Source organism: Pyrus communis, chromosome 7 (genome assembly GCF_041283825.1).
Source record: "Pyrus communis isolate YQ-2024b chromosome 7, ASM4128382v1, whole genome shotgun sequence".
Lineage (NCBI taxonomy): Eukaryota > Viridiplantae > Streptophyta > Magnoliopsida > Rosales > Rosaceae > Pyrus > Pyrus communis.
This window is the reverse complement of record NC_142571.1, coordinates 621,509-647,808: the sequence shown is the minus strand read 5'-3', so window position 1 is coordinate 647,808 and position 26,300 is coordinate 621,509. Positions and strand designations below refer to the sequence as shown.

The 26,300-nt window shown below is 36.4% G+C and overlaps 3 protein-coding genes and 1 long non-coding RNA gene across 8 annotated transcripts; 2 read left to right on the top strand and 2 right to left on the bottom strand.

Annotated features, from left to right (window-relative positions):
• Positions 1–722: 722 nt before the first annotated feature.
• Positions 723–10,286, bottom strand: LOC137735633 (E3 ubiquitin-protein ligase BIG BROTHER-like). Of its 2 annotated transcripts, none has more exons than XM_088697254.1 (9): positions 9,890–10,286; positions 9,283–9,462; positions 8,669–8,891; positions 8,541–8,575; positions 8,230–8,274; positions 7,557–7,684; positions 6,699–6,807; positions 6,091–6,584; positions 723–854 (listed from the first exon to the last, which is right to left on the bottom strand). In XM_088697254.1, the coding sequence occupies exons 2-8, from the start codon at positions 9,421–9,423 to the stop codon at positions 6,534–6,536; spliced, it is 732 nt and encodes a 243-aa protein (XP_088553380.1). In that variant the 5' UTR covers positions 9,424–9,462; positions 9,890–10,286; the 3' UTR covers positions 723–854; positions 6,091–6,533. The 2 variants fall into 2 exon arrangements, with proteins under 2 accessions (XP_088553380.1, XP_088553381.1); XM_088697255.1 differs by having other exon boundaries at positions 9,895–10,158.
• On the top strand, positions 1,126–6,017 carry LOC137716525 (uncharacterized). The gene is made up of 11 exons (XR_015964369.1): positions 1,126–1,649; positions 1,755–1,810; positions 1,908–1,998; positions 2,105–2,223; positions 2,313–2,362; positions 2,713–3,016; positions 3,175–3,242; positions 3,569–3,646; positions 4,309–4,419; positions 5,367–5,537; positions 5,850–6,017. It is a non-coding gene; the product is annotated as an uncharacterized LOC137716525 (long non-coding RNA).
• A 5,958-nt stretch (positions 10,287–16,244) lies between the features above and the next one.
• Positions 16,245–19,621, bottom strand: LOC137735173 (ADP/ATP translocase 1, mitochondrial). The gene is made up of 4 exons (XM_068474568.2): positions 19,428–19,621; positions 17,669–18,165; positions 17,204–17,575; positions 16,245–16,775 (listed from the first exon to the last, which is right to left on the bottom strand). The coding sequence occupies exons 2-4, from the start codon at positions 18,152–18,154 to the stop codon at positions 16,479–16,481; spliced, it is 1,155 nt and encodes a 384-aa protein (XP_068330669.1). The 5' UTR covers positions 18,155–18,165; positions 19,428–19,621; the 3' UTR covers positions 16,245–16,478.
• A 1,333-nt stretch (positions 19,622–20,954) lies between these two features.
• On the top strand, positions 20,955–23,824 carry LOC148695410 (tubulin-folding cofactor D-like). Of its 4 annotated transcripts, none has more exons than XM_088696640.1 (6): positions 20,955–21,045; positions 21,341–21,607; positions 22,528–22,605; positions 22,816–22,920; positions 23,222–23,371; positions 23,461–23,824. In XM_088696640.1, exons 2-6 carry the CDS (start codon positions 21,545–21,547, stop codon positions 23,782–23,784), a joined length of 720 nt encoding a protein of 239 aa, XP_088552766.1. In that variant the 5' UTR covers positions 20,955–21,045; positions 21,341–21,544; the 3' UTR covers positions 23,785–23,824. The 4 variants fall into 4 exon arrangements, with proteins under 4 accessions (XP_088552766.1, XP_088552767.1, XP_088552768.1 ...); XM_088696641.1 differs by having other exon boundaries at positions 20,958–21,045; positions 21,353–21,607; XM_088696642.1 differs by having other exon boundaries at positions 20,968–21,045; positions 21,415–21,607.
• The last annotated feature ends 2,476 nt before the right edge of the window (positions 23,825–26,300 follow it).

Here is a 26,300-nt window from a genome sequence, read left to right as displayed (position 1 = left end):
TTAATTATTGGGGTCGTGGCTTAGTCAGTATGATTGCCAGTTTTGGATGCATTGTGCTGGGAACGCGGTCATGAACTAATACAAAATTCGTTGATTTTTTTTTTTCCAAATTTTTAATCAATTATATTATTATACTTTATATACCGAGTTATATTCTTAGTACACTGAAAAATCTCTTGCATTTCAAAGGTACACGTGGCTTTAAATTTGATAATCATGTGAAGCTTTATAAGATTTGCTTGATGTATCACATTTTAGGACAATATTATCTAGGGGTGTGCTATTCACACACTTTATTTTTACTTCTTACAGACCCTTGATAATTTCTGTCCGTTAATCTTTTTCAATTCATCCGATTCGACGGCCAAAAATTGAAAAGATGTATGAGAAGTAAAATGAAGTGTATGAATATCACACTCCTATTAACTATACTATGTGGGAGACATCTTTGAGGGAAACATAATTGAAGCTTCCATTATTTTATATACTTTTATAAAACATTCATGATTTTATATTTTAAACCAATATTTTCACCAATACCTCTATACATTTATCAACATTTCTCAAAAATTTAGACTACTGGTATATCTACCAAACTGAACAAAAAATTTAGGGTGCCAGTAGCTTTCTTTTTGCTCTTCTAGTCAGTTTCTGCTTATTAAGATTTTTATGTCAAATGAAAAAACACAACACCCTTAATATATAAATGGATCGAATCAGTACCAAATCATCAACTTCACTGAACCCAAAAGTGAATTTGATAATCACAAACAAGATCTGATCCACCTCAGTCTCCTCAAGTCAAGTCCCCCATCAATTAGCCAAGTATTAAAATTGACATGAATCTGATATTACTTTAGTCTAAAGTAGGAGGGGAAATCGCACTATTCATATGAACAGTGTTTTGGACCACATTTCAGTTTATTTACAAGATTGCTACTCAGATGCTTTTAGCTTTTTACGAAGATGCCATCATCAGTTCGAATGACGGGAATGCCCGTCTGGTGTTAACATCACACGGTTGGGGGTAAAAGTTAGGTGGGCATTGTTGTCAGTTAGGGTTGCATTCGGTGGGATCGGTGGCTCGGTGTGGGATTTGGTGGGAAGGCATGCTGCTTACAGAGAGGAGGAGAGAGTGGGAAGGAGGGAGGGGGATAAAGAGAGGGGTTTGGTGAGGGGAATGCATGCGACTTGCAGAGAGTAGGGAGGGAGAGAGGAGGAGAGAGAGGGAAGGAGGGATGGAGATGGAGAGATAGGGGTTTGGTGAGGGGAAGGCATGCGACTTGCAGAGAGGAGGGAGGGAGGGAGGAGGAGAGAGAGGGAATGATGGAGGGGGAGGGAGAGAGAGAAGGGTTTGGTGAGGGGAAGGCATGCGACTTGCAGAGGGAGGGAGGAAGGGAGGGAGCGAAGCTTAAAAGCAACTGCAGAAAGTTCAATGGACAAGGTCGCAGCAATGGAGATACCTCGCTCTGAACCATTTCCCCTCTCCTCAGGCGAATGTTGAACAAAATTTTGAAGGAACAAAAAAGAAGAGCTACACATAATAGAATCTGATTCGCAAGGAAAAGAAGAAAGCCAGCTTTTCAATGAAAAAGCTAAAATCAATCCTTTCAACCCTCCTCATCGGCGGCGGCACCCACGACCACCAGGTTCACTTTTATTTTAATTTTAATTTTTTGCTTTTTCAATGGATTAAAGAATATGAAACGAATTATAATTTAAAATGGTGAAATTTTGTTGATTTTTGCATTCAGTGTTCTGAGTGATCATCGAGCTGTGATGGGTTAGTGTTGGATTTGATTCAATTGAGGTAAAAGCTCTGCATGATTGTGATACGGAGAAAATGCTAGAATCTTACCTTCGATCCAAATATTTGATTTTTGTTACAATTGCTATTTTCATTGCAGGAAAATGTGGTGGAGACAATAATTCCCAAATCCTCGAGTTTTATGAATGCATTCCAATTGATAGCCATGTCAAATGATCTCGATTTGTCAGGTATGTTCGAGGAACAGGCAAGTTTACAAGAAATAGATTTACTAAAATAACTAATCCTACTTTTTTAGCTTATAACGAATAATGTTGAACTGTTAACTTAATTTAGGATGAGAAATAGAAGACAACAAGAATTGGACCCAAGCATACCATTACTGAAACCATGAAGAAAATAGAAGTGGCTGCAACAGATACGAGTATTCTGTAGCAAGAACAAACAACTTTAGGGTACACGAAACTTATATTCAATCTTGCTTCTTTATCTGCTTATCAAAGTTTCTTCCTGCCAACTAATGATGTATTATTTTTTTCATCAGATGTAAATGCATGCAAAAATTCCAATGAAAACGTAAATCACCATATCCAGGTAAATCCGAATTGTAGATCAGACTTATATTACAATTTGCTTTCTTTGTGAAATTTTATTGTAATTTACATTAAAGTCTCTGGCTTTTGAAATTCTATATGAAATTGTGAATGTTATTCGAAATCAAGTCCGGCCGAGTTCTTTACTAAATAGTGCGAAAATATGCATGATGAAACTAAATTACTTTTGTATCATCTATATTTACCTGTTATCATAACAGGATTTAAAATATAGAAACATAATGCTTATAGGATATTAAGGTTGAAGTCATTTAGTTCCAAAGATGCCATAACTAATGTATAATTGAGTGAAATGCCAGTTTACATAGATATTGTGCTTATTTGTTTTAGGTGGATTACCAAAAGGAGCTCATCAAATATTCTGCGAGCACGATCGACCTTGATCATTTGGATATTTAAAGGAGTCATTGATCAAGGGAAGACGACGAGTTGTGAACCTGTGTGCCAATTTTGCCAATTTTGTAGACAAGCAGAAACTTTCGCACTCACCTCTGTCCTATCCCCCTCTCGCCGTCGTCTCCCTTCTCTCACCTCCATCGTCTTACTCCTCCTTTCTCTATCTCTGGAATCCTATCGTCATCTTCCTCGCATGCAAGGCTCTGGCCCTTTCAATTGTAACCAAAACGTGTTTCAGGTGCCTAATATAACCTCTCACTACTCACTCACATCAGTTGGTTTTTGTAATTTGAACTTTTCTTTCTAATAAATTTGTGTGCTTTCTGGATTTTTTATGGCAATTTTGGACCTTATCTTTTCTGAATTTGTGTGCTTCTCTGGGTTTTTTAATGGCAGTTATGAGGAAGAGCAAGAAAAAGGAAGAACCAGTATTAGAAGATCTTCCCAAAGAGTACTATGATGATGTGAGTGCTTTTATCCTTTAACTTGGCCAATTGGGTGCTCAAATTTCATGTTTTTCTGTGATTATATTAGTAAATTTATGTATTTTGTTTTTGGGTTTTGCCAAATTCAATGGTGGTATTTATTGGTTTGGTATTGATTTTCACTTAACAATGACTTTGGGGAAATTGATTGAGTCTGCATTCAATGTAACTTTTCATGCAGTTACATAATGATGAAATAGAATTCAATTTTTTCATTACCTTTTTTTTTTTTTTTTAAATGCAGTTACATTTATATGATGATTTACAGCATATATTTATCTTTTAGATTCTAATTCTTCATGCAGTCTAAGCCATGAAGGATTTGATAAACCCACAATTGATAACAATGTGCAGCGGCATCAACGGTTTTGGACAAGGAACAAGTAAGTACCATTTTGTTTCATTGTTCCAAAGTATTATGTAGAGATTGCTTTAATATCTTGGCTTCTTTGCTGTTTGTGGGGTGTCTGAGATAGGATTTAGGAGATCTGGTTTAGGTTTTGCAGAGAGAGAAATAGGGGGTGTCAGAGAGAAATGTGGGAGGATTTAGGCGAGGGATTTCAGGGATTTGTTTAGGGTTTCTTTTCTGCGATTTGCAGACAGAGAGATGGGACAATGGTGAGAGAGAGATGGGAGGATTTTCTGCGAGGGTAAAGGGAACGGGTAAAAGAGGTTTGGGTATGGGTAGGGGATGGAAAAACATTTCGTTTTCCATTTGCTTCCTCAAACCCGAGGGATTTTGGCGATTGCAGAGAAAGAGATGGGGGTGTCCGTTAGGTGCCCTTTAATTGTCACTTTTGTGATTTGTCCACCCTTGATTGTTGTGTGATTCATTCTCACGAACATTCTATGCACAAGGTTTCATGTTATTCCTTCCTTTTAATTTTGATATTATTGTGCTTAATTTCTGTTTTATTTTATTGGGTGATTAGATTAACAGACCTTGGATATTTTGGTATAATAATTTCACATCACGTGTTGCCCTTTTGCATCACCTTAATTGTTCATCGGATGCTAACTTTTAGTTATGTTTTCTTTGGGTCAGTCTCCATCTGGTACATTTGTCCATCCTTCTGGAGTGGAGCACTATCTTTCTGACAGCATAAATGCTTTGAGAAACTGCTATGGAGACAAACAGTTGTTTACTCCGTTCTAGGTATGGTTTTCTTTAGTATTTTAGAGGGATACTTAACTATTCCCCATTGTAATCCTTACCTTTGTATCTATCTCTCTCAAAAGACGATGAGAGTAGCAACTGTTGCAAAGCAAATTCTCAGATGTATCTAAGCATATACATACATTGGACAAAAACCGAATCTTAAATTGGGGCAGTGAGTTCTGCAACATCCTGGTGCTGCATATATTCTCACACTTTTAAAAGTTGTATTTCTCAAATATATTGGGAATTTTAATTAGTTTTATGTCATTTTCGTAGGGCAATTTAGTAGAGATTTAGACATAAAAGAAGATGCGTGAATCAATACAATTAACCTAATAGTGATTTGGTTCAGCGTAAAGACCACTGCTAGGGCATTCAAGCCATTTTCTTAATTTATGCACATATATATTATACGTAACCAGCACATGTTTCCAAAGGATGTTAGTTAGTGTTCATGCTCTACTGATATTTTATTTTGTTCATTTTGATTTTGTTTTTCAGTTGTGGTTATAGGATTGTTTTGTCTCTTTTTTTTTTTTTTCTTTTTTGTTTTCCCTCTGTACAGCTTTTCTAAAATTGAATTGTTGTTCTCAATTTGGTTATTTGAACCAAGGCCAGTTAGGCTGTGCCTTTGGAAGGTCTCACTGCTTTTAAAGTTGAATGGTGCTAACTGAATAGAATGCGTTCATTCTTCAGTGCGTGTGAGTGTGTGTATGTAGTCTATGTGAGTGCATGCAGTGTGGTTAGGTTCATTCCCGCATGGGTTTTCGTCTTTTTTTCGTTAAATGGTTAGGTTCATTCCCGTATGGGAGAGGTGTGTTTTTGCCATCAAATTGGTAGAGACTGATCTTAATCAAATATCATGCCATAGTGTTATTTTGTTTGCATCTATGGAACTATATATTTACTTTGTTGTTGTTGACGGCTTCGCATGTTCTTTCCAGATAATGCTGCCTTTTTGGATTTCGTATGAGTGTCCCGGGTCAGTTCTGGACCATCAAAAGAGGGATGATCGCTGTCATTCGGACTGCGGGCGTCCACTTCAAAATCCTGGTCCTTTTCTTGATTTTAGGCCATGCAAAATTCATGGTGAAAAAACTGAGCTCATGTCGTTGGTTTGTGCCTCTATCCTATTTCTTATTTATTTATTTATCAATTCTTTTCCTTCTTGGTTCTATATGTTGCTGCTGGTTCTGATATTTCATTGTCCTATTTGTGCATGATATCAGTGCTGCCACTTTTCATATTCTTATCAATGCTTACATCTTCACTCTTTTCCTTCTGTTTCTTTTTTTTTTTTTTTTTTTGAGAAGACTTCTATTTCTTTTACTTAACATGGTTTCAGCTTTTTGAGATTGTGTGTTTGATTAACATTTGATCGTATGATGTTAGAATTTAAATTTGATGTGAATAAATTATGCCGGCAGGGATTTTGGTCTCTGGATTTTTCATGGTGTAATTTTTATGGCATGATCCATAGGTGTCGTGTGTATTTTTATCAACAATAATAAGCTTTTTCTCAGTATTGCAAACAAGTTTTCTTATAATTAAGAGACGAGTGCATGGTGCATGTGTCTTAATTTATTCAGGTTAAATATGTCTTATTTATGTAGTTAAGGCGGATGCATTCAAGTCTCGCAGCAACGCGCGGGCATATTTTCTCGTAACAACAATTTCAAGAACACAAGCTGAAATAAACCAAAGCATGCCTCGAGCTTCGACACGAATAAGTGATTTTACGCACAATATAAATTTGTCTGGCGATTTGCAAGAAGCTAAAAGAGTGGCTAAAAGGTGCATTTTTTGACAATCTCTAATCTGAATCTCATATTCACTTATAGGAGGTTGAATTATAGGGTTTGTTTTCTCTAGTACTTCACCGGAGCGCGTTAAACGAAAAGAGAAAGGGCTTGTTTTCTCTACTACTTCACCAGAGCGTGTTAAACGAAAGAGATAAAAGGGTAGGAGGACCATAGTTTTTAACTACTCTGTATAGGCATTAGGCAAAGAAAAAATAACCAAACTATATGGAAGGGAAGCAAGGTAAAATTTCAGCTTCAGCTAGGAAATGGACATAGATTTTGCCTAATTTTGTTTTCCAAATTGGTGCTCTAATGCCTTGACTCCTCACCGAAAACCTCGAGGTTGCAAACTGGGCATACCTAAACAAATATAGAAACAGAAATGAGCGTGAGTTAGCGGGATGGATCATCAAATTGAAAGAAAATAATGATATTCTGCATTCTGAAATCCATGACTTTAAGGCGTTGGCCTACCTTGTTGATACCGAGCCATTTGCTGATGCATTCGCTATGGTAGACATGTTTGCATGGCAATGTGATCTGTCGATCCCCTCTTTTATACTGCATCTGGCAAATCACACACCTGCTCGTGGAAAAAGTCGCATCAAGGGGCAAATTCCAAAAGACTAAAAGAAAAAGGAGATTCTTCTTCTTCTTCTTTTTTTGGTCAAAAAGAATCCTGCATCAAGTTTTCTGGAAACAAACAAAAGAATTGGAAAAGAAGTGTTTGATAACTTCTACAGCAAAAACCAGCTGGACAAATCATCATCAAATAAAGGAGACTAATTAGGGTGCGCCACGAACTTGCCCATTTTATCAGAGCAATTATATGCTAATAATTTTATTTTTTTTGGGAAAACACTTTTAAGACGGTAACTAAAATCAAAAGCATCACCATATGTTTTACATTTTTAAAGGATTAGGGTTCATCATAGAGGTTTCTAAGACAACTCTTCTCGAGAAATCACATTTTCAATCGCTCGATAAATAGGTTTATGTGTCAAGTGCTTTGTAGATGATGATAGAGTTCGAGCAGAGAAAATTTCTCATTTCTGTTAGGTTTAGAGTTCATGACAAGATGAACTCAAAAAAAAAAAAAAGTGTTTATGACAAGATTATTTGCGTTAGTATGACAGAATTTTCTCATTGGGACACTACCACATTCAGTATAATACCAGACAGATATCCAGATTGTCTAGAGAACTAAAAATGAAAATAGAGGCCATCATATTTACTTCTGAGACAAGGAAAAGATAAGGTCGGAAAACAGGTTTTTATTGTTTTAGGAAAATAAATTCTCATTACTCAACTGTCCATGAATCAGAATGTTACCTCTCTCCGGATTTTTTCCTTAAAAAGAAGTTTCCACACTTGTATTTTGACAATGGAAGCAAGCTAATAAGTTCGTCGGAAAGACCTCGGCTTTGAGTGCCAACTGCCTCACCCAAGTCAAGTAATTCCTGGGGCCAATATATAAAATAAAACATTTCATTTAACATTCATAAAAATTTTGGAAAATCCTGTAGTTTGTACTAGACGTGTCAAACCAATGCAAATAAACAAAGAAAAGCCAATGTACAAGATCAATGAAACCGCTTGCCTTAAGTACCCCCAATCTATATTGCAAAAATGGCTAATTAAAGAATGTCTCATAATCTTAATTTGAGCTGGGTATAAAGAAGTTAATCCAATATTGAAGTAATTTTCTATGCTATATATCACAATGTGATATAATAGTTTCTGAAGCCTCAAAGTACCTACATCGTTCGCCTTCACAGTCTAAAGAATCATGAAAAGCCAGTTTCATGCGTTACTAACTTCGAAGAGGCAGACGAACAAAGGTATGTGTGGGACGTGCAACTGCCCAGGTTTGTGTTTATGCTTAATAAGTCTCTTGTGGGAACAAAACGGTAACGAATTTCTACTTCCAACAAGATTTACTTCATCCGGAAAACCCATGTCACAGTAGAATGCAGGATAATAGAATAAGGTATACATAACGAACCTCATAGGTCATGTTATCAGGATCAATGTCCTCTTGCCATGCAACCTGCAGATATACAGAGAGCAAAAGGTTGAACTTTAGCATAACTGCAGTGCAGGAGTCCAAGACTTGATAATGCAAACTAAATATGCATCTAAACTTTAGCATAAATGCACTTCCTTTTGAACTTCAAGTTCGAAAAGAAGTGCATTTATTCCAAAAACAAATTCGTAGACTTAATAACGGAAACTAAATATGTATCTAAACTAACCAAAATAATCCAGCAGAAAGAAAAACGTACAATTTCACAAACCACAAAGGAGGATCCATACCTCAGAAGTACTTGTATTTTGCTGATTCTGAATACCTAAAAAAGCAAGGAGCAAAGCATGACAAAGCGTGATCAATCAAAACCAATTTTCAGTATAAGATTACAAATAAACAGAAGTTTCTGACTAACATTCCTCAGGTGTAGCTTGCGCTTCCATGGCAGCATCTTCTAGCTGTGAGTCGGTGTTTGCAGGCTCTTCTGCATTCATCACTGAAGGGTATTCCCAACTCCCCCTGCTGACGTCCATGCTTGGTAAATGATCATTTACCTCATAAGTACCGTAATAAGTACTCTCCGGACCGGATGGTAAAGCCTTGTACGAATTCATGTTCATTGACCAGTATGCAGTTTCCTGGACACACAACATGTAAAGATTAGCATTTTCAGCAAATACTAAAATTTCAGTTCATGAAAATAATACAGTATTTCACTCAGCAAAAAAGGTATATGGCAATATCTTTAATCCAACCAAAATCACAATGTACTGTATAGTTCTGAATATTTGTAACGAATACGTTGACACTCAGTAAAGGCAATAATACATTTCAGCTTCCCCAGCTCATTCCGATATCTCATGAATTCCAGACAAAAGATTAAAGCAAATGCATCTGAACAAACACCAGCTTTCCAAATTTACAAGCAAGATGGATCTAAAACAATCTTATGAGGCGGCGAACATAATGTCATCACAGAATAACTTTCACAAGAAAAGAACACATCAAAAATGGAAAAAGAAAACTTGCCTGATCATGCATTGGCATGGCGAGACCATAATTCATCGGTACATGAGAAAAACCGTCAAAGAAACCCATGAAGCCGTCGGTAGGTGTGTAAGGAAAGCCGGTGTCTAGGTAATGCACTTCCATATGTCCATTCTCATTCATTTTTGCACCACTTATCAAACCGAGATTCACATAAAAAATCTACAAAATGGAACCAAAATCTTTCAATACTTGTGCTAAAAAAATGGAAATTAAAAAAAAAAACTTTCACTGTAAATTCATATTTGTGTATATATTTATGTGTACATTGTAGCACTATCCCCATAGACTAAGAAACTTTCACTATAAATTCAAAACAAAATCTTTGTATGCAATAATTAATGACAAATTACAACATATATTCTAAAATTTGCAAAATTTAGGGCAAACATGGACATTCTCAGAAATAGTGAAGCAGAATATAAAGCCATGTTTCATCTCCTAACTTTACATTCCTGTTTGGCTACTAAGAAAATGAAAGAAAAGAACTTCAAGACATAAAATTTCATTTTCTTTTCTTTGCCTTCTGCTTTGATTCTCTCGGTAGCCAAACGCATGACAAGATTGTGTAAAGAAGCAGAAGCGGTACCTTACTTTTAAGCCAAAACTCCCTTCACATTTCGCTGTGAAGCAAAAATGGGCAGCTCGGAGGATAAGTAAGAGAAACTGCAGTCTTCTTTCTTTCTAACTTCAAATTTTCTTCCCCTTAATTTCTTGAGAAAATTTGCTTCAACTCAGAGAGAGATTTGAGTTTGCACTTGACATATATATATATATATATATATAGAGAGAGAGAGAGAGGGAGAGAGAGAGAGAGAGCGAGAGAGAGGCTTTCTGTGTTGTGTTTGAGTTGCTCTCTCTAGAATTGTATTGTGTTATCCGTTTTTTGTGTGTTGCGTTTGGCTTTTGTGCTGAGGAGCAGCTACATGTGAAATTTTCACGAACACGCTTCCCTTCTGAGTTATGTGTTATGTTTTGTTGTCTCCAGCTAGCTCTACCACGCTAACTTGATATTAAACAAAACAAGATTACAACAACAATCTTCCTAATTCCTATTTGCTACCGCTGTCTCTACAGTCTACTCTATCTATGCTACACCATTGCACTTGATGTAATTAATACTAGTATTTATTTAGGACGGCTTATAGACTACTTTCTCTATACACCGGTGTATATGAGATGCAACGTTAGTTAGATTTAAATGTTTGGAATAAAGTTGATAAATCTAGCAATCTACTAAAACGGTGCATCTCATACATTGTGCATTGTGGAGTTTTGGTCCATGATACTGATGTTTATCATAGTTTGATGTGATTATGGGGAATGATATGTTTATGTTTTGCTCTAATTTCAATTTTGGGGACTTGTGTTTTTAGTTTGATTAATTTTATTGTGTGTTTAAATTCTTTGATCATTTCTGATCAATTATGTGTATTCGAACAGTGGGCGCTGTGTGTGCAGACATTAACTCAAATTTAACCAAAACAATCGAAATTGTTTAGGTATTAAAACACACTGATTAAATCGATATGTTTATAACACATGAACTAAAATTGAAGGAAAAAAAAAACACATAAAATTAAAACCCTCTTTCAATTTTGCATCTCTATAAAATTAGAAACCTCTTTCAATTTTACATCTCTATAAATTTAAAAAAAAAAAAATTAAACTAAAAAGCTCTCCTCAGTACTCAGTGATTCGAAATAGCTGTTTGACAGTCTCAAAGTTTATACTTAAGATTGGAGGGAGGGAAAAGAAAATTAAGAAAGAAGAATGTTTTTTATCTCAGAAAAGACAAAAGTAAAAAACATGTGATATACGGATGGATGGATGGTTGGCATTGAGTGATTGAACAAGGCTTGGCAGAGGGAGGGGTAAAAGCCGTTTTTACCGCCGGTGAGATCTTCTGGTGGGGGTGGGGGGGGGGGGGGGGGGGCCGCCGCACTTACCAAAGATCCGTCTCTTTCTTCTATTGAATCTTTGCCGTACATCTCAGATCAGAACTGCGCTGTAATAAAATCTTGAAGGTTTCTGATCCCTACAATTTGTTCAACTAAAAGAAAAAGTTGTCGGCCCCTACTCCCCAAACAGCTTTCTAAAGTGCAACAAGATAAGCTTAATTAATGTCAAAAGTATCTCCTTCCAAACAAACATTAGATAAGCAAATAACTCTTTACCACTCTCGTTTCTTTTCCCAAACAGCTTACATGAGGACGTAGGTTTGTATCTTGTTAGTGGCTAATAGAATATCTAATTTAACAACTCTCGTTTCTTTCTAGGGTAATTGAACCAGATTTATATGACCAGCCCATTATGTAGTTTAATTTCTTCTATTTCTTCATGTAAATAATAGCATTGTATTAAAAAAAAAACATAAGTGAACTTTTCACTTTTGAATGATGCCTTAAGTAGTCATTACAAACTTTATTATGTATTTACTTTTGTCTAAGTCATTCGTTCATTGGTTTCTTTAGAAAGAAAAGGTGTGGCTGAGTATTATATGGGTCCATTGAAAGCTTTGTTTCTACGCAATACAAAATAATATGATAGCATTTTGATTGAACCATTGGTAAGGGTTGTTGTTCTAGCACATATATAAAAATGGAGCAAAATATTTTAACTTGAATAAGTCAATACTTCATCCAACGAAAGAATCTTATGCAAAACATGAGGAGTCGGGCGTGAATAGCCTGACCCTGCGTCTGAGGCCATGTGACAATCAGGGCGATGTCACCTGTCGCCATTTAGGTTATAAGTTTTTTTGCGTCAAGCACGTGCATTTTACGTCCGTGTGAGGCAAGTGGTCCGACAAAATGTAGGGAAATGTCTATCATTTTTATTAGTATTTTGTAGGATAATCAATCCTTAAAAAAAGTTGAGACAACTGATTAGTTGTACTAATCTCATCACATGACTCAAGATGCAGTACCCAAAAATTGGGAGAAAGACATCAAACGGATTTACTATAACATGGCGTCTTGATCCAATAATGTCATGTTTTTTTTCCACATGACGATGTATATTGGATTGAAACACACTTTTTACTTTCAAATTAGGCCACCAATGTTATCATTTGTCAAAAAAAAAAAAAAAAAAAAAAAAAGAAAAGGCATTCAAATTAGGCACAAGAGTAATGTGACATTCAACTTTTTTTTCTCTTTTTTTAATCCAAACATGTATTAAGGCAGGTAGCAGTTGGGACCAAGAAATAAAAAGAAGAGAAACCGTTGTTCCCTAGAGAGATATATTAATTCCCTAAATTAAATAAGTTGGTTTGTTGGGGTCATAAAGCTCATTGAATATGTATATATAAATAAGATCAAATGCTAGTTGTGGTGAATTGAGTTCTCTGGGACCATATGGGCACATAGGGCCTTGTACTCGAAGCAAGGAATTCATGGAGCTTCCAACAAAAAAGCTGGTCAAAATTAAACGTAAAGGGCTGAGATTAGTTATTCCAAAGTATATATGTTGAGTCAACTTCATTAAAGCTAAGATTATTTTTGTTTTTAATCAAGTCTTAATCACGATTATAATATAATTATGGCCGAATCCGTGACACCACTTCTTTTACACAACTTTTGACACATATTTTTGTGGCAGCAATTTCGTAATGTACTTCAACACTCCAACTGTCTATCTTTTAGACATTTCCTCAAAAAACATGTCCATCAAACATAACCCAAATTTGAATCTATATGACCATTGGATTAAGGGCTTAGGTTTCTTTATAGACTTATATTCATTAATAAATGATGTTCTAAAAAATAGATGGTTCATATCATTGAGGGTGCGTTTGTTGCACCGGACTATCTCGGACTAGACTAGCTTCAGGGACTAAGCTGGACTGGCTTAGATTAGACTAAGCTAGACTAATTTAGTGAGGCGTTTGGTGCAGTGTCGGACTAAAAAGCTAGATAATAACAAATATATTTTTAATTCATATTTTATTAATATTTTATATTATTTAATACACATTTAGTAATATTTTATTACTACCACTATCTTTTTTTTCATTCTAGAAACCACCCATCCCCATTCCTGATTCTTTTCCGCTAATCTCCCCATTTCTTTCCAAGTTTGCTCTGTCCCTCTCCCTCTGTTTCTTCCTCTTTCTTCTTCGCGCCTCTCTCTCTCTCTCTCTCTCTCTCTCTCTTCATCTCCATCTTTTTCTTCCTATTTCTCTCTGCTCATCTCCCTGTTTTCTTCCATCTTTTTCTTCATATTTCTCTCTGCTCATCTCCCTGTTTTCTTCTTAATTTTTTTTGGGGACCAATTGGCAAATTAGAACCCATTCAGAGTCTGGGTCATTTGGGTTTTCATGGGCCTGCTTCTCCAGCATCATTAGCAAAGGTCTACGATCAGGGAGTCTGGACTAGGTGGAGTGTGAGCACAGCTGCTGAGCGTTTCAAACGCACATCAATTTTGTATTTTTTTTTTCGCTTTTTTGTTCTGAATTTTGGATTTGGATCTAGTTTTGAAAATGGAAATATTGCAGAAATTTTTGCCTTTTGTTTCCAATTTTGTGGGATCTGGGTTTGAAAATGGTAGATGATAGGGACGACGATGAGGGAGCAAGGCAAGGACAACAATGAGGAAAGACGCAGAGATGAGGACGAGCAGGACGACCGACCTTGGGGGGTTCTTGGACGAGTGACTATCTCGCGGTTTTCTCTCTATCAGAAGGGCTTACGAGTCCGCCCGAAATTGGGGATCCTCGTTAAGAACTCGTAAGGAGGTGTATAATCCTAGCGAGTCCGACCTAAGGTCATTAAACCTAATCCTGGTGCTGACCAAACAAGGGATTACAGTCTAGTCCAGTCCAATCCTTCCTAATCCGGTCAAACAAACGGGTCCTGATATTACAAAGTGGGCCATAAAAACGTGTGCCGAAAGTTGTGCAAAAAAGTTGAACTATAAATCCATCCTTTATAATCATAATGGTTGAGGCTTAGACTATCTCCAATGGAGATGTAAAAAATGTCACATAGACATATAAGCGTAACAAATGACGTACCGTTTACTTCAACTGACATGGACAAAAAGATGTCATATTTGAAGCTGTCTTCAAATATGGTTTTTGCTATTTCCAAAGACATTCCACTTGCATTACCTTAAATGCTAGCATATTTAAGCATTATTTTATTATTTTTAAACCAACAACAACTCAACTTTTATTATTTTTGTTTAAAAAAACATAAATGAAGCAATAAATTTTGGCACATCGGATGGAAGGAAAATATTGACAATATGTAAAGTTACCAAATCAACCATCAAATTAAAATTTGATTTTGAATTTGACGTTTCCCTTGGAAATGCTCTTAAACTACTGAGTGATTAGACTACATTTAGTAAGAGATGCACAAAATAAAAACATTAGATAAATGTATTTGGAATGACTAGACGGGATGCACAAAGGAATTTGCATACGAATACTTGAAATAAGTATTTTGAAAATCCTTTGTGTTAGCGGTTTTTGATAGTCATGTAGTGTGGTGAATTTTTAATCTCTCCGTCTAAATATTTTGTAACATATTTCTACCTAAATTTGCCTAAATCCTTGTACAAACATTTACCTTAAGGTCTCTTTGGTTTGTGTAATTAGAGGTTTAAGGAGGTGTATGATATTGTATTCCTATGTTTAGTAAGCACATTTAGATATGTCAATGATCGAAACTTCCAATATGACTTATCCGAGTAAGACCGTAACCTATTATTGATTTATATAATATTATACGAGCCTGTAATAGAAGTTGAAGACTTTTTTATGCATTCAAAATACGTTTATTAAAAGAACAATGTTAATGGTGATATTTTGATCTTTTTTAGATCATAAATTATATCCAACGAGGATCCAATTCACTATGAAATCAATGTTTACTGTATATAGATCGATATGTCAGATCCGATAATACAAACCAAACTTGATAATCCCATTATAATGGACCCGAAATACAGATCAAACTTGATCGGATCCGTAGACAGATCGAAGAACATCCTTAAAGATGAAATACCTTTTAAATGGGCTTTTTCAAGGAGGGAGGGAAGCTAAAAGCCTTGGGTAACAATACACGTGAATGATAAGCAATGACATAATCGTTTTGGACCCTCCCTTCTTTGGTCTTTCGTTTTTGAATAGCATAGAACATGACATCAGTTTTGGCCTTTCATCTTTAGCCAGTGTATTTCATTTTTAGCACAAAAATTTTACTATGCTCCGACGCGAAGCTAAAGCAATGGATGGTTAGACGTGCAGTCAATGAAACAAACACAATGAAGACTAGATTTTCAAAGGGCATCATGGATCAAGGTTTGATTCCTCTATCTTCATAATCATTTCTCCAATTGAGACGAACGAATCCATTGTAACTTTATTTTTCAGCAAAAAGTTAGTGGAAAATTAAACCACTCGAGGCTCACAAAGATCATGAAATACGTTTTTTTTTTTTTAGTAGGGGTATCTCAGAATCTCACCCCACATTCTTGAAAAAAATAATCCCTTTCTCCAGCAGTTCCGATACCACATGTGGCGCAAATAATATTTTAACACTTGAGTCAAACAGTAGCCGGTTGCCCCAAAAATCGCATCCGCGAAAGTTCACCGATTTAAGAGTTTCACACTTCTGCTACTTTCCACTAAGCCACCCCCTTAAGTTTCACACTTCTACAGTTTTGCTACTTCAATTCACAGTAACAGACAGTAAGGTAATGACCTTCGCTTGTACCATTTTTCCCTCTTGCACACCACTTGTTCGTTTCCGTCGCCGGCAATAAGCAGGCGTGTAAAAAGAATAAAAAAATAAGGGGCGCGTAAATCAATTCCCTTCAACAGTAAGCCGAATCTCAGAAACAAAAATTTGAGCACAACAATTCAACATCAATGAAAGAAGAATGATGAATCGGTATAGATTTCATAAACTTGACAAAGCAAACAGAAGCACGCATAAAAAACTAGCAAATCACATAAATGAAACTTCAAGATGAATGGAATTTTTCACCACTCAAATAATCTGGTTTATGGGAAACAAAACTCAATCCCGCAGTAAAATTCGGTTTGGGATTAACTCCCCTATAACTGAATTATTTTAAGAAAATTTTGCCGAAACGAGTTCTTCAAAAACTCAAAAAGATTTTCATCACCATCTAAAAGCTAATATGGCTTGGGAGGAAAAATATTCTTAACCGGAACCAGATCCGTATTTCTTGCCAAACACAAGCAGCTGAAGCTTGTCATAACCAGAGAGCACACCAGCGCCAGCAATAGCACGGAGGATGTTTGCACCAGCACCCTTGAAGAGAGACTTGGCACCCTCGTTCTTCAAGATTTGTTGGAAGGCATCCAAGGAACTCTTGTACTTGACGGCTTCACCGGAGGTCATCATCATTCTTCTGCGGACAGTGTCAATTGGGTAGGATGCAAGACCAGCACCATTGGTGATGAGCCAACCGAGGGCAAAGCTAGCAAAGAAACTATCCTGTAGTTTTCAAAACAAAAAAGCACCGTGTCACAACTGAAACCAGATAATGATTGTGGGCAACAGATTCGAACATTGTGGCATAGCATTCTTTAAAAACCAACATAAATAGACACTTCATACAATTCTTTGTAATGCTTCACAAAGAAAGCATTAGAATAGAGCAAAGCCAAAAATGATAAACAGAACAGCTTACATCATTATACCTTTGGAAAAATTAATAGTCCCTTCTCAAAGGGAAATGAATGACTAACATAAGAAATATTATGCCATAACAATATGCACACATACAAGATATTCAACAATCACACAGAACGTAATAAAAACCAAAATTGAGCTAGCAACTAACATAAACAAAGCCAACACCATCATAAGAATATATAACCATGACAAAAAGGTAAGTGAATAAATAAAAGAAATTCACTAACCTGCAAGCCTCCAGTCAAGACAACAGGCTTCAGTGAATCATACAGTCCAAAGTAGAGACCGCGGTAGACAATAATTCCAACACAAGAGATGTTGAATCCACGGTAAAGACCGGCAATTCCATCAGATTTCAATGTCTTCCTGTAGACATCAACCAGACCATTGAATTGTCTTTCTCCTCCCTTCTTTGCAGCTTTAGCGTCATTAGCCAAACGAGTACGAGCATAATCCAAAGAGTAGACAAAGAAAAGAGAAGAAGCACCAGCAGCACCTCCTGAAGCCAAGTTACCAGCAAACCATTTCCAATAACCGTCCCTGTCTTTCTTGAAGTTGAACAGCCTCTTGAAGTAATCTTTGAATGCAAAGTTCAAGGCCTACGACAAATCCAGGTATCGATTTTAGTACAAGTACGCATCAAAACTTTTCTTTGCCAATGGAACATTTAGTAGAAAAATAACATCACAAACCTGAGTTGGGAAGTAACGGATAACATTGGCAGTGTTCCCTCTCCACAATGAACCAAAACCCTCTTCCTTGATTGTACGGCTAAAGCACTCCCCAATGCCCTTGTAGGGTTGAGACAAACGACCAGTTTTGATCATCTCATCCTGGTTTTGAATCAACAGCTTGACACGCTCAATTGGAGCAGCAGCAGTTTTAGACACGGCAGCAGAGACTCCACCCATGAGAAAATCAATCAGAAAGTGGCCTTTCTCCGCAGGGGCTTGAACAAAGATGGGTGATGCAGTTGATGGAACCAAAGACATATCAGTGGTAGCTCTGCATGCTGGCATGAAGGGATACTGCAGTGCAGCATTAGTGTAGTTCCCATAAGCACGTCTTTGGTACATTCCTGGTCTTTGGAAGCCATTATCGTAACCCTGGATAGATTGCTGAAGGAGCTGGCCAGCTACCTTCTGGACGACAGAAGGATGTTGAACCTGATCAACCATTGTCACTTGCCCTACAAGAATGTACATATACCGTATCAGAAACAGAATCTACCACGATAACCAAAAATAATAACCATTCCTGATGTAAATGATACTACTTGACCAAAACTGTCAATTATGTATAAGAGCATCAAGTAGACCATAAAACCAGTTAAAAAAATCATTTGTACTTCCAGATAGACAAATAAAAATAGAGGACGAGCCTCAATCTTCAGGTCTATTGACATCAATAATCAGAAAACAATTAAATATCAGACACAGATCATCTATTCTATAAAATGTGCGATGAACTTTGCACTATTTTGTCATAGATGCAGCCAACGTCATGGTACTATCAAGGAACAAAAGAATATCCAAACATCCATCAAGACTTCAAATAGAACCACAACCTCGTCAAATCGGGGAGTTAAAAAAAACATTTTTTTAATAAAAAAAGTTGGGTTTTCATGAAAGCTTAAGTGGTAGTAAATATGAACTGTCAACATATCAGATGGTAATCTGCGTATTACTCACTAAAAGCTGCACCTAAGCAATAAAGAATTCAATCCCTATGCTATAAAATAAATGACTTCAAGTTTGAGAATTAAAACCCCAACACCTATGACAAAAAATTGAATCACAGTACGCATTAAACCAAATCGTAAACACCGACGAAATTGAAAACCATATCATCCAAAATAACATTCAGTAATCATAGGTCCGACTAAACAGTTCACAATTTTTAAGACTAACAAAAAAAAAAAATCATTTCTTTGTTACCAGAATCGACAATTTATTACTCGTCATCGAGCGCAAATGAACATAAGAGTGTCCCATTCATACATTTATCAAGAGTATTCACTTAAAATTTCAAAAACTTTGAATTAACGACAGCAAAGAATCACCTAAACCAAATAAAACAAACACAAACTTCATAGACCAATCAGAACCGTCCAGATCTAAAGGATACAAACCTACAATTAACAAATAAGTAAACCAATACAGTTCCACCATAGAAATGTACTAGAAAATCAGATCTGACAACGATGAACAGATATGAAACAGTAATGCATACAAATCGAGCAGATCAGATCTCTCACTACAAGTCGCAAATAATCAGATCCAAAAAAACAATTAATCGATTAAAAAAATCATCTTTGCACATCAAAATTACAGAAAAAAAATACAGATCTGGAAAAAAAAATTGAAAGTAAATGAAAAAAATCTCAAAAATCTGAAAGCGATACTGACAAAATTCAGATCTAAACATAGCAGGAGGAAATTTAGGTTATACCTTCGGTGGTGGTGGCTGCGAGGCGTCTCCGCTTTGAGCTCTACGCTGAAATGCGCAAAGACAAAAGAGAGACTGAGAGCGAGAGCGTGAGAGATGTGGAGGAGACGCCCCTTTCGAGAGAAACGATTCCTTTTTATCGGCTGACGCCTGACCCATAAGAAGCGAATAAGTGGGGAATGTCTCAAATCACAGCCGTTAATTGTTCGATCTGACGGATGATATTTCACGTGAGAAGGTTACGAACTGTCTAAATAGACGGCCCGTGACGACTGAGTAATATGGGCTAAGCCCTTGCTTTGGAAGAGTATGTATTAAGTTGGAATATGGGCCGTAACGGTTTTGAATTTTCCTTTGTGTTTTTTTTTTTTTTAAATACATCGATATTTTCATTCTAAGAGAAGGAAGTGTTCGGTTAAACCACACAATGAGTCATAGACTCTTGACGACTGAGTAATATGGGCAAAGCCCTTGCTTTGGAAGAGTATGTATTAGGTTGGAATATGGGCCGTAACGGTTTTGAATTTTCCTTTTTTTTTTTTTTTTTTTCTCTCTAAATACATTGATATTTTCATTCTAAGAGAATGGAGAGTTCGGTCAAGCCACACAATGAATGATAAACTTACATCAATTTTTTTATTATTAACAAACCGTGGCCAATAACTGAATTGACATAGTTGTGTATTACATCATTTTTTTTATTTATTAACAAACCGTGGCCAATAACTGAATTGAGATAGTTGTGTATTACGGATGAGGATCCTCTCTTGAATCTTAAAAACTGAGTCTGCTGAGCAGGCAATCGTGATCATTGAAATTGATCCAACAGTTATAATTATTATAACTTTGAGAGGGGCTCCCTGTTTGTAGACGTTGGATCAAATTTCAACAGCCACAATTACCTGCTCAACAGACTTAGTTTTTTAAGATCAGGAGAGGATCCTGATCCGTGTTTTACTAGGTCAGAAAATTATAAGATAGTATGAATGCTTGATGTCAAGTAACTTAGAATGTGATAAATTTAATATGAATACTCAACCTTAAGTACTTGTACATTACACACACGTACCGATGTGCATGTTTCTGTGATAATTTCTTTCTTAGCTATTATGTTGTAATTCTAGACCACTCTTAGGGCTGGTTTGGTATTATTGTGCTTTGAAAAAAAACTGATTCTGCTGTGCTGTAAGAATAAGCAGATGTGAAATAAAGCAACAAAGTATTTGGTAAACTTTTTTGTAAAAGTGTTTTTGAAAAAAAAATATTAGAGTGTTTAGTAAACTTTTATGTAAAACAGATATGAAAAAAAGTCGATTTTTCAAAGTTGGGTTTTGCAGCTTCTTGTTTTTGGCTTTTTTTCATTCAAAACTGTGAAAAAAAGCTAAAGCTGAGTGTTTACCAAACACAAAAACAGCTCCCAGATTTTTTTTATAGCAACTTTTTTCAGAATCACCTCAATACCAAACCAGGGCTTATTGCTACCTTTGCTTACCTCTTTCTTATACATTTTCTTCTTCAGCTTTGTTGAATGGACACACGAAGTCCTATCTTTTCTGACAGATGATGCCATCAATCATTTCCGGTTACTTGGAACTACAGTAGCACTGGCTGCTATTTCAAGGTTTGCTTTTACTTCTTTGTAGTTCATACGTTCTGAACCCTAAAATAGTTTGTAATTTAGCAGAGAAAGATTATGTCTAAGGACCAATAACTGTGACCCTTGAGCAAGTACGACGATTTTTGAGAGGATTGCAAGCTGCATTTTGCATTTATGTTTTTTTATTCTCTAAACTGATATGTTTATTTATTTATATTCTCTAACTTTTCAATGGAAAATTCAAGTTACAGGGTAAATCCCTACCTATAACTCAGTTTGGGTTTGAACTTTGACCAAATTAACGAGATTCTCTTTAAAGTTTTTCTTGCAGGGTTTGAACTCAGTTTGGGTCTGATTGCTTTCCCTTGCCTTAATCATGTACTTTTGATGAAGGGGGAAAACAAGCTCTTTGGGAGAGAACATAGCTTTGTCTGGATCTGAAAAAACTGGTCGATGCAATTATGCTTTATATGCTGAGGATTCCAGCTCAGAACCGAGTTCAAGCTGCCAGCAAGATGAATAAATGGATGTTCCAGAAGTTGTAGAAGAGATTATTGAGATGCTACTTACTGGTTTGAGAGATACGGTATGTTGAAAGGCATGAGATTTCATCGAGAACTTGGTTACTTTGAAGTTAGTCTCATCTTGGTCATTTACTTGATCTTTCTTCAGAATTTTATTGGTTGGAACATTGCTGGCTTTCTGATATATTAAATAACCTTTGGAGAAGCTGCCATTCCTCAATATTCTGCTCATCTGTAGACATTTTGATCTTGCCTTTAAACCAAACTGTTTGTTATGAACTTGAAAAGCCAAGCCCATCTGCATAGCAGCTTTGAAATGATTCTCCTCATAAGTGAGTTTATACAAACGAACTTAAAAGGATTACTAGTTATACTTGCGAGATAAACAAAACCGACTAAAAGGCTGATTTCCAAGATGTGGATGATCTGGCTGAGGCATTCGATGTTGGAATGAGAAAGCACACTTACAGAAAGTCCGATCCATTAGATGAAATCCTCCTAAATTACCTTGGAAATGAGGAATAAGATGTTGCTGCGGTAAATACTCAGGAACAGTTGTTCAGTTTAGTTCACAGGTTTATCCTCTCCACCACCTTTTTCATTAATCCATGAGGTTCAATGCTCAAAATAGTTGGTGGTCCTTGAGGAATGAAACGATCATCACGTCTTCTGTTCCCTTTTGAGATGCGAGTCCATTATATTGACATGAATTCCAATAAGCCTTTCTTTCAGCTTCTTCCATAAGTTTTCTATTTGGGTCTAATTCTTCCAAAAGTTTTAATCTCTTAGAAAACTAAAACCGAGGGTTTCATGTGCATGGATAAGGTTGCACTAGAGAGCAACTTAAGTTGTTAACTTGCTATTGATTCATCCTTGTTTTGGATATTTTTATTTGAATGATCTTTCCCAGTCATATGGTATGTACTTATTACTAATAGCATTTTTATGCGGGACACTGTTGTGCGTTTGTCTGCTGCAAAAGATATTGACCGCATTACTTCATGTCTTACATCTGCCCTTTCAGAGGTCATCTGTGTTGGAGCCGTTTTCACCAGGCGAGGTATAATTTGGTTGCTCTGTTTGGTATCTTTTCCCAGACTTCTACAGTTCAACTGGTTAAAATTTCCTTGCTGGAAAATTTTCATGCTTACATGGATTTCTGTAAACCTTTAAAACATTGCATCTTCACGCCCTTTCTTTAGTTGTAATTTGTAGATAATTGTACCAGTTTTATTGCTCATGAAGCTAGACTGATATCGTACTTTTTCAGGGTGATGGGTCATGCAATGGTGGTTTCTTAGCACTGGCTGAATTGGCACGTAGAGGGTTGCTCTTACCTATCAGCCTTCAGAAAGTTGTACCTGTTGTTGTGAAGGTTATCTGGAACACCGACTTATAAATCTAGCGTATACTGACATTTTTGTTGAACTGTCGCGTATATGTGGTTGATCCACTAGGGAACATTTTTCATCAATAATGAAATGATTTCACAAATTTGATGCCTACTTTCTTTTCCTTTAATTTTTTTCCCATTATGTCATAGTGATCGAGGTGTAAGTTGTCATGAACATATACTTCCAGTACAATGTCGTATTTGAAGTCTACTTTGGTTTTGTGAGCTTTTATGGAGCTTCAATACTGGGTTGTTCTAATGTGGTGCTGTTTCTCTGCTGTAGTCAGGGAAGGATCGACATGGTATTGGATCTCAAGTACGGGATGCTGCAGCTTATGATTGTTGGGCTTTTGGCCGTGCGTATTATCACACAGATATGAGAAATATACCACACCAGCTTGCGCCACACATTCTGACCTGCTACGACCGCGAGGTACTAAACTTTTATTATTAGTATGATTTGAATCATTATTTCGTACCACATCTGTTTTAGGTTCTTATATTCTAGTTTATGATGCTTAGGTTAATTGTAGAAGAGCAGCTGCTGCAGCTTTTCAAGAGAATGTTGGACGGCAGGGTAGTTACCCTCATGGAATTGACATAGTGAATACGGCGGACTATCTTTCACTTTCTTCACGAGTGAACTCTTATGTTCATGTTGCTGTCTCCATTGCTCAATATGAGGGTTATCTTTATCCATTTGTGGATGAGCTGCTGTATAACAAAATTTGTCACTGGGTAGGCTCCAACTTGAATTCTTTAAGGTTTTTAAATCCCCCGCGGACTACTTTTATCTATCAGTGTAGATCTTATGTTTTACACAATGTCATCGGGATAAAGGTTTGAGAGAAATTGCGGCTGAGGCTCTTTCTGCCCCTGTTAAATATGATCCTAACTACTCAAATAAATACATATAATGCGCTAATATGATCATAAGAATGAGTACTCAAAAGACCAAAAGCTTATTGGGTGTTGAAAGTCCACTGTTTTTCTATTTTTTGTGCTTTTGGACTGTTTTTAACATTAACAAAAAAACAAACAAGCATGCGTTTGACATATATTGAAACTTAAGCAAATTAACACATATAATGCGCTACTAGAACCATAAGAATGAGTAGTCAAAAGATCAAAAGCTTATTGGGTGTCGAAACTACACTATTTTTCTATTTGGAGTGCATTTGAACTGTTTTCGGCATTAATAAAAAATCAAACGAGCATGCGTTTGACACCGATTGGAACTTTAGCAAATAAACACATTTAATGCGCTACTGGGACTATAAGAATGAGTACTTAAAAGATCAAAAACTTATTGGATGTTGAAGTACATGATCTTTCTATTTTGAGTGCATTTTGCATGTTTTCGGCATTAATAAAAACCAGGCCTGATCATCGAGGGAATTGTCATTGGGTTTCAAGAAATCAAACCACTTAGTCTTTTGATATTCTGTTGTTGACTCTAAAAACTACAAAACCTACGTGGCACGTAGGTCGAGTAACTAATGAGCTAACTACGTCCTTCGGTTGATGTGGGGCATGCCAACTTGTCGACCGAGCTCGCTCGAGGAGTAAAATTTGTTGATGTTGCGTTGAACGCGCTACTGACTTCTTGATCTTGCAACTACAACCGAGGAAGGAACACGTCTCGGCCTTTGGGTTCTTGAGCCTAAAGACAAGGCTGCTAGTTCTATGAAGTTCACGAATCGTCGGCGCCAGGTTCGGTCACGGTGATTATATTCGTAAGAGTATAAGCACATCGATCCGGCTCCAAATTATACGGACACAGGTACTCAAAAAAGATGCATGTCTTGATGGTAAATGTGGTTCGGCCGTCAGAATGCCGAACTTTGAAACTCACTTGTGAGTATCCAATCATAAAATCACTCGGCGTTCAATGTGCCGAATGTAGTAACTTGTAACACCTTACTTCGCCGAGAAGGCTAATAAGATGACCTCTGCCAATAAGGATTTGGAAACCCTTCTCAACCGAGACTTGGATAGGTAACCAGTCGGCCTCGACGCAATGCTATTTATCAAAACTGAAGATGCTTCTTGGTCGGCTGATTCTACGGCAACAGTGCTGTTTATTCAAACTAAAGATGTTTGCCGATTACCTTCACAGTGCTGTTTATCCAAACTGAAGATGTGTTGGTGGAAAAAGAAAATAAAAAAATCTCAAGATGTTTGAGAGGTTTACGCAGGGCAATTTGTGTGTTGAATTGGAGGGGCTTCTCCGTCGTTGAGCATCTTGTATTTATAGCATTCTGTCTTCTGCTTGCCAGATAATAATTTTGTAGAGTCCAATTGCAACTCTAACTCTGTCAAATATCACTTCAGAACTGGTGTCTAATCACCTTGGCTGTCCAATATCTCTAAGATATCATAAAGGCTATCTCTTAATTTTCCTTGAAAAAAAAAAATATATATATATATATATATCTTTCCACATACGTGACCTCACCAAATGTATGCATCCTATTCCAACTGAAACTTCTCTTTCTCCACCATGTTGGTCCATGTACAACCGTGCATGCATAATAAATTGCATTTCATTTGCAACACAACCTGATCACTTTAAGAGATCATTTTCTATTAAAAACCATATGACGATCCTCATTGTCCTTTATGATTATACATGACTTTTCAGATAAAACAAGAATAAAACCTAGGCTTATCACATTACCAAAAGCCAGGCCTATCACTCTATTGTCGCATTAACCCACGCATGTATTCATCCATCTTCGCATGCTTCATTGCCGTACGTATCCCAATATCCCAAATGGTCAAATCAATGGGGATTTAGACAAATATTAGGTTTAAATAATTTACTATATTACTAAGAGATAATATCATGATTAAAATCACAACATTATTTCTCAATAATAATAGAAAATCATTTCAACCACTCTGTCATTCAACGGCACTCGATTACTCGGGCCGATAATATAAAATCGGGTCCAAACAACTGTAATGCATTATTCATGAATTAAAAACTACAACTAAAACAAGGGAATTGTTATTAGCACTCCAAAAATCTCACTTGGCACTCCAAACTTTCTATAATTAGAAAGAAAAATACACTTGTGAGGAGTGTAGAATGAAATTTTTGGAGTGCTAATAACAATTCCTCTGAAATAATTGTTCTTTTTATTTTTTAACTTTTTAGGGCTTAAATAGTCATTTTATACAAGTCATTTAATATTAAATACTGAGTGGAGTGTATTCAACAATTTGTAGAGTGCTAATAAAAAACACCCTTGATTAATTATTGGGGTTGTGGCTTAGTCAATAGGATTGCCAGTCTTGGATCCATTGTGCTGTATAAAATTTGTCTGAATTTTTTTCTCTAAATTTTCAACTAATTA

What these genes read in the sequence shown, in the direction of transcription:
- LOC137735633 (XM_088697254.1), bottom strand. Translation starts at nt 9,423, where the DNA reads ATGAATGAGAATGGACATATGGAAGTGCATTACCTAGACACCGGCTTT. An exon ending in CCATGCCAATGCATGATCAG is followed by an intron (nt 8,892 to 9,282) that starts GCAAGTTTTCTT and finishes TTGTGTGTCCAG; the next exon opens with GAAACTGCATACTGGTCAAT. An exon ending in GCAAGCTACACCTGAGGAAT is followed by an intron (nt 8,576 to 8,668) that starts GTTAGTCAGAAA and finishes TTGCTTTTTTAG; the next exon opens with GTATTCAGAATCAGCAAAAT.
- LOC148695410 (XM_088696640.1), top strand. Translation starts at nt 21,545, where the DNA reads ATGGATGTTCCAGAAGTTGTAGAAGAGATTATTGAGATGCTACTTACT. An exon ending in TTACTGGTTTGAGAGATACG is followed by an intron (nt 21,608 to 22,527) that starts GTATGTTGAAAG and finishes CTGCTGCAAAAG; the next exon opens with ATATTGACCGCATTACTTCA. An exon ending in TGACCTGCTACGACCGCGAG is followed by an intron (nt 23,372 to 23,460) that starts GTACTAAACTTT and finishes TATGATGCTTAG; the next exon opens with GTTAATTGTAGAAGAGCAGC.
- LOC137735173 (XM_068474568.2), bottom strand. Translation starts at nt 18,154, where the DNA reads ATGGTTGATCAGGTTCAACATCCTTCTGTCGTCCAGAAGGTAGCTGGC. An exon ending in TCCGTTACTTCCCAACTCAG is followed by an intron (nt 17,576 to 17,668) that starts GTTTGTGATGTT and finishes GATTTGTCGTAG; the next exon opens with GCCTTGAACTTTGCATTCAA. An exon ending in TCTTGACTGGAGGCTTGCAG is followed by an intron (nt 16,776 to 17,203) that starts GTTAGTGAATTT and finishes TGAAAACTACAG; the next exon opens with GATAGTTTCTTTGCTAGCTT.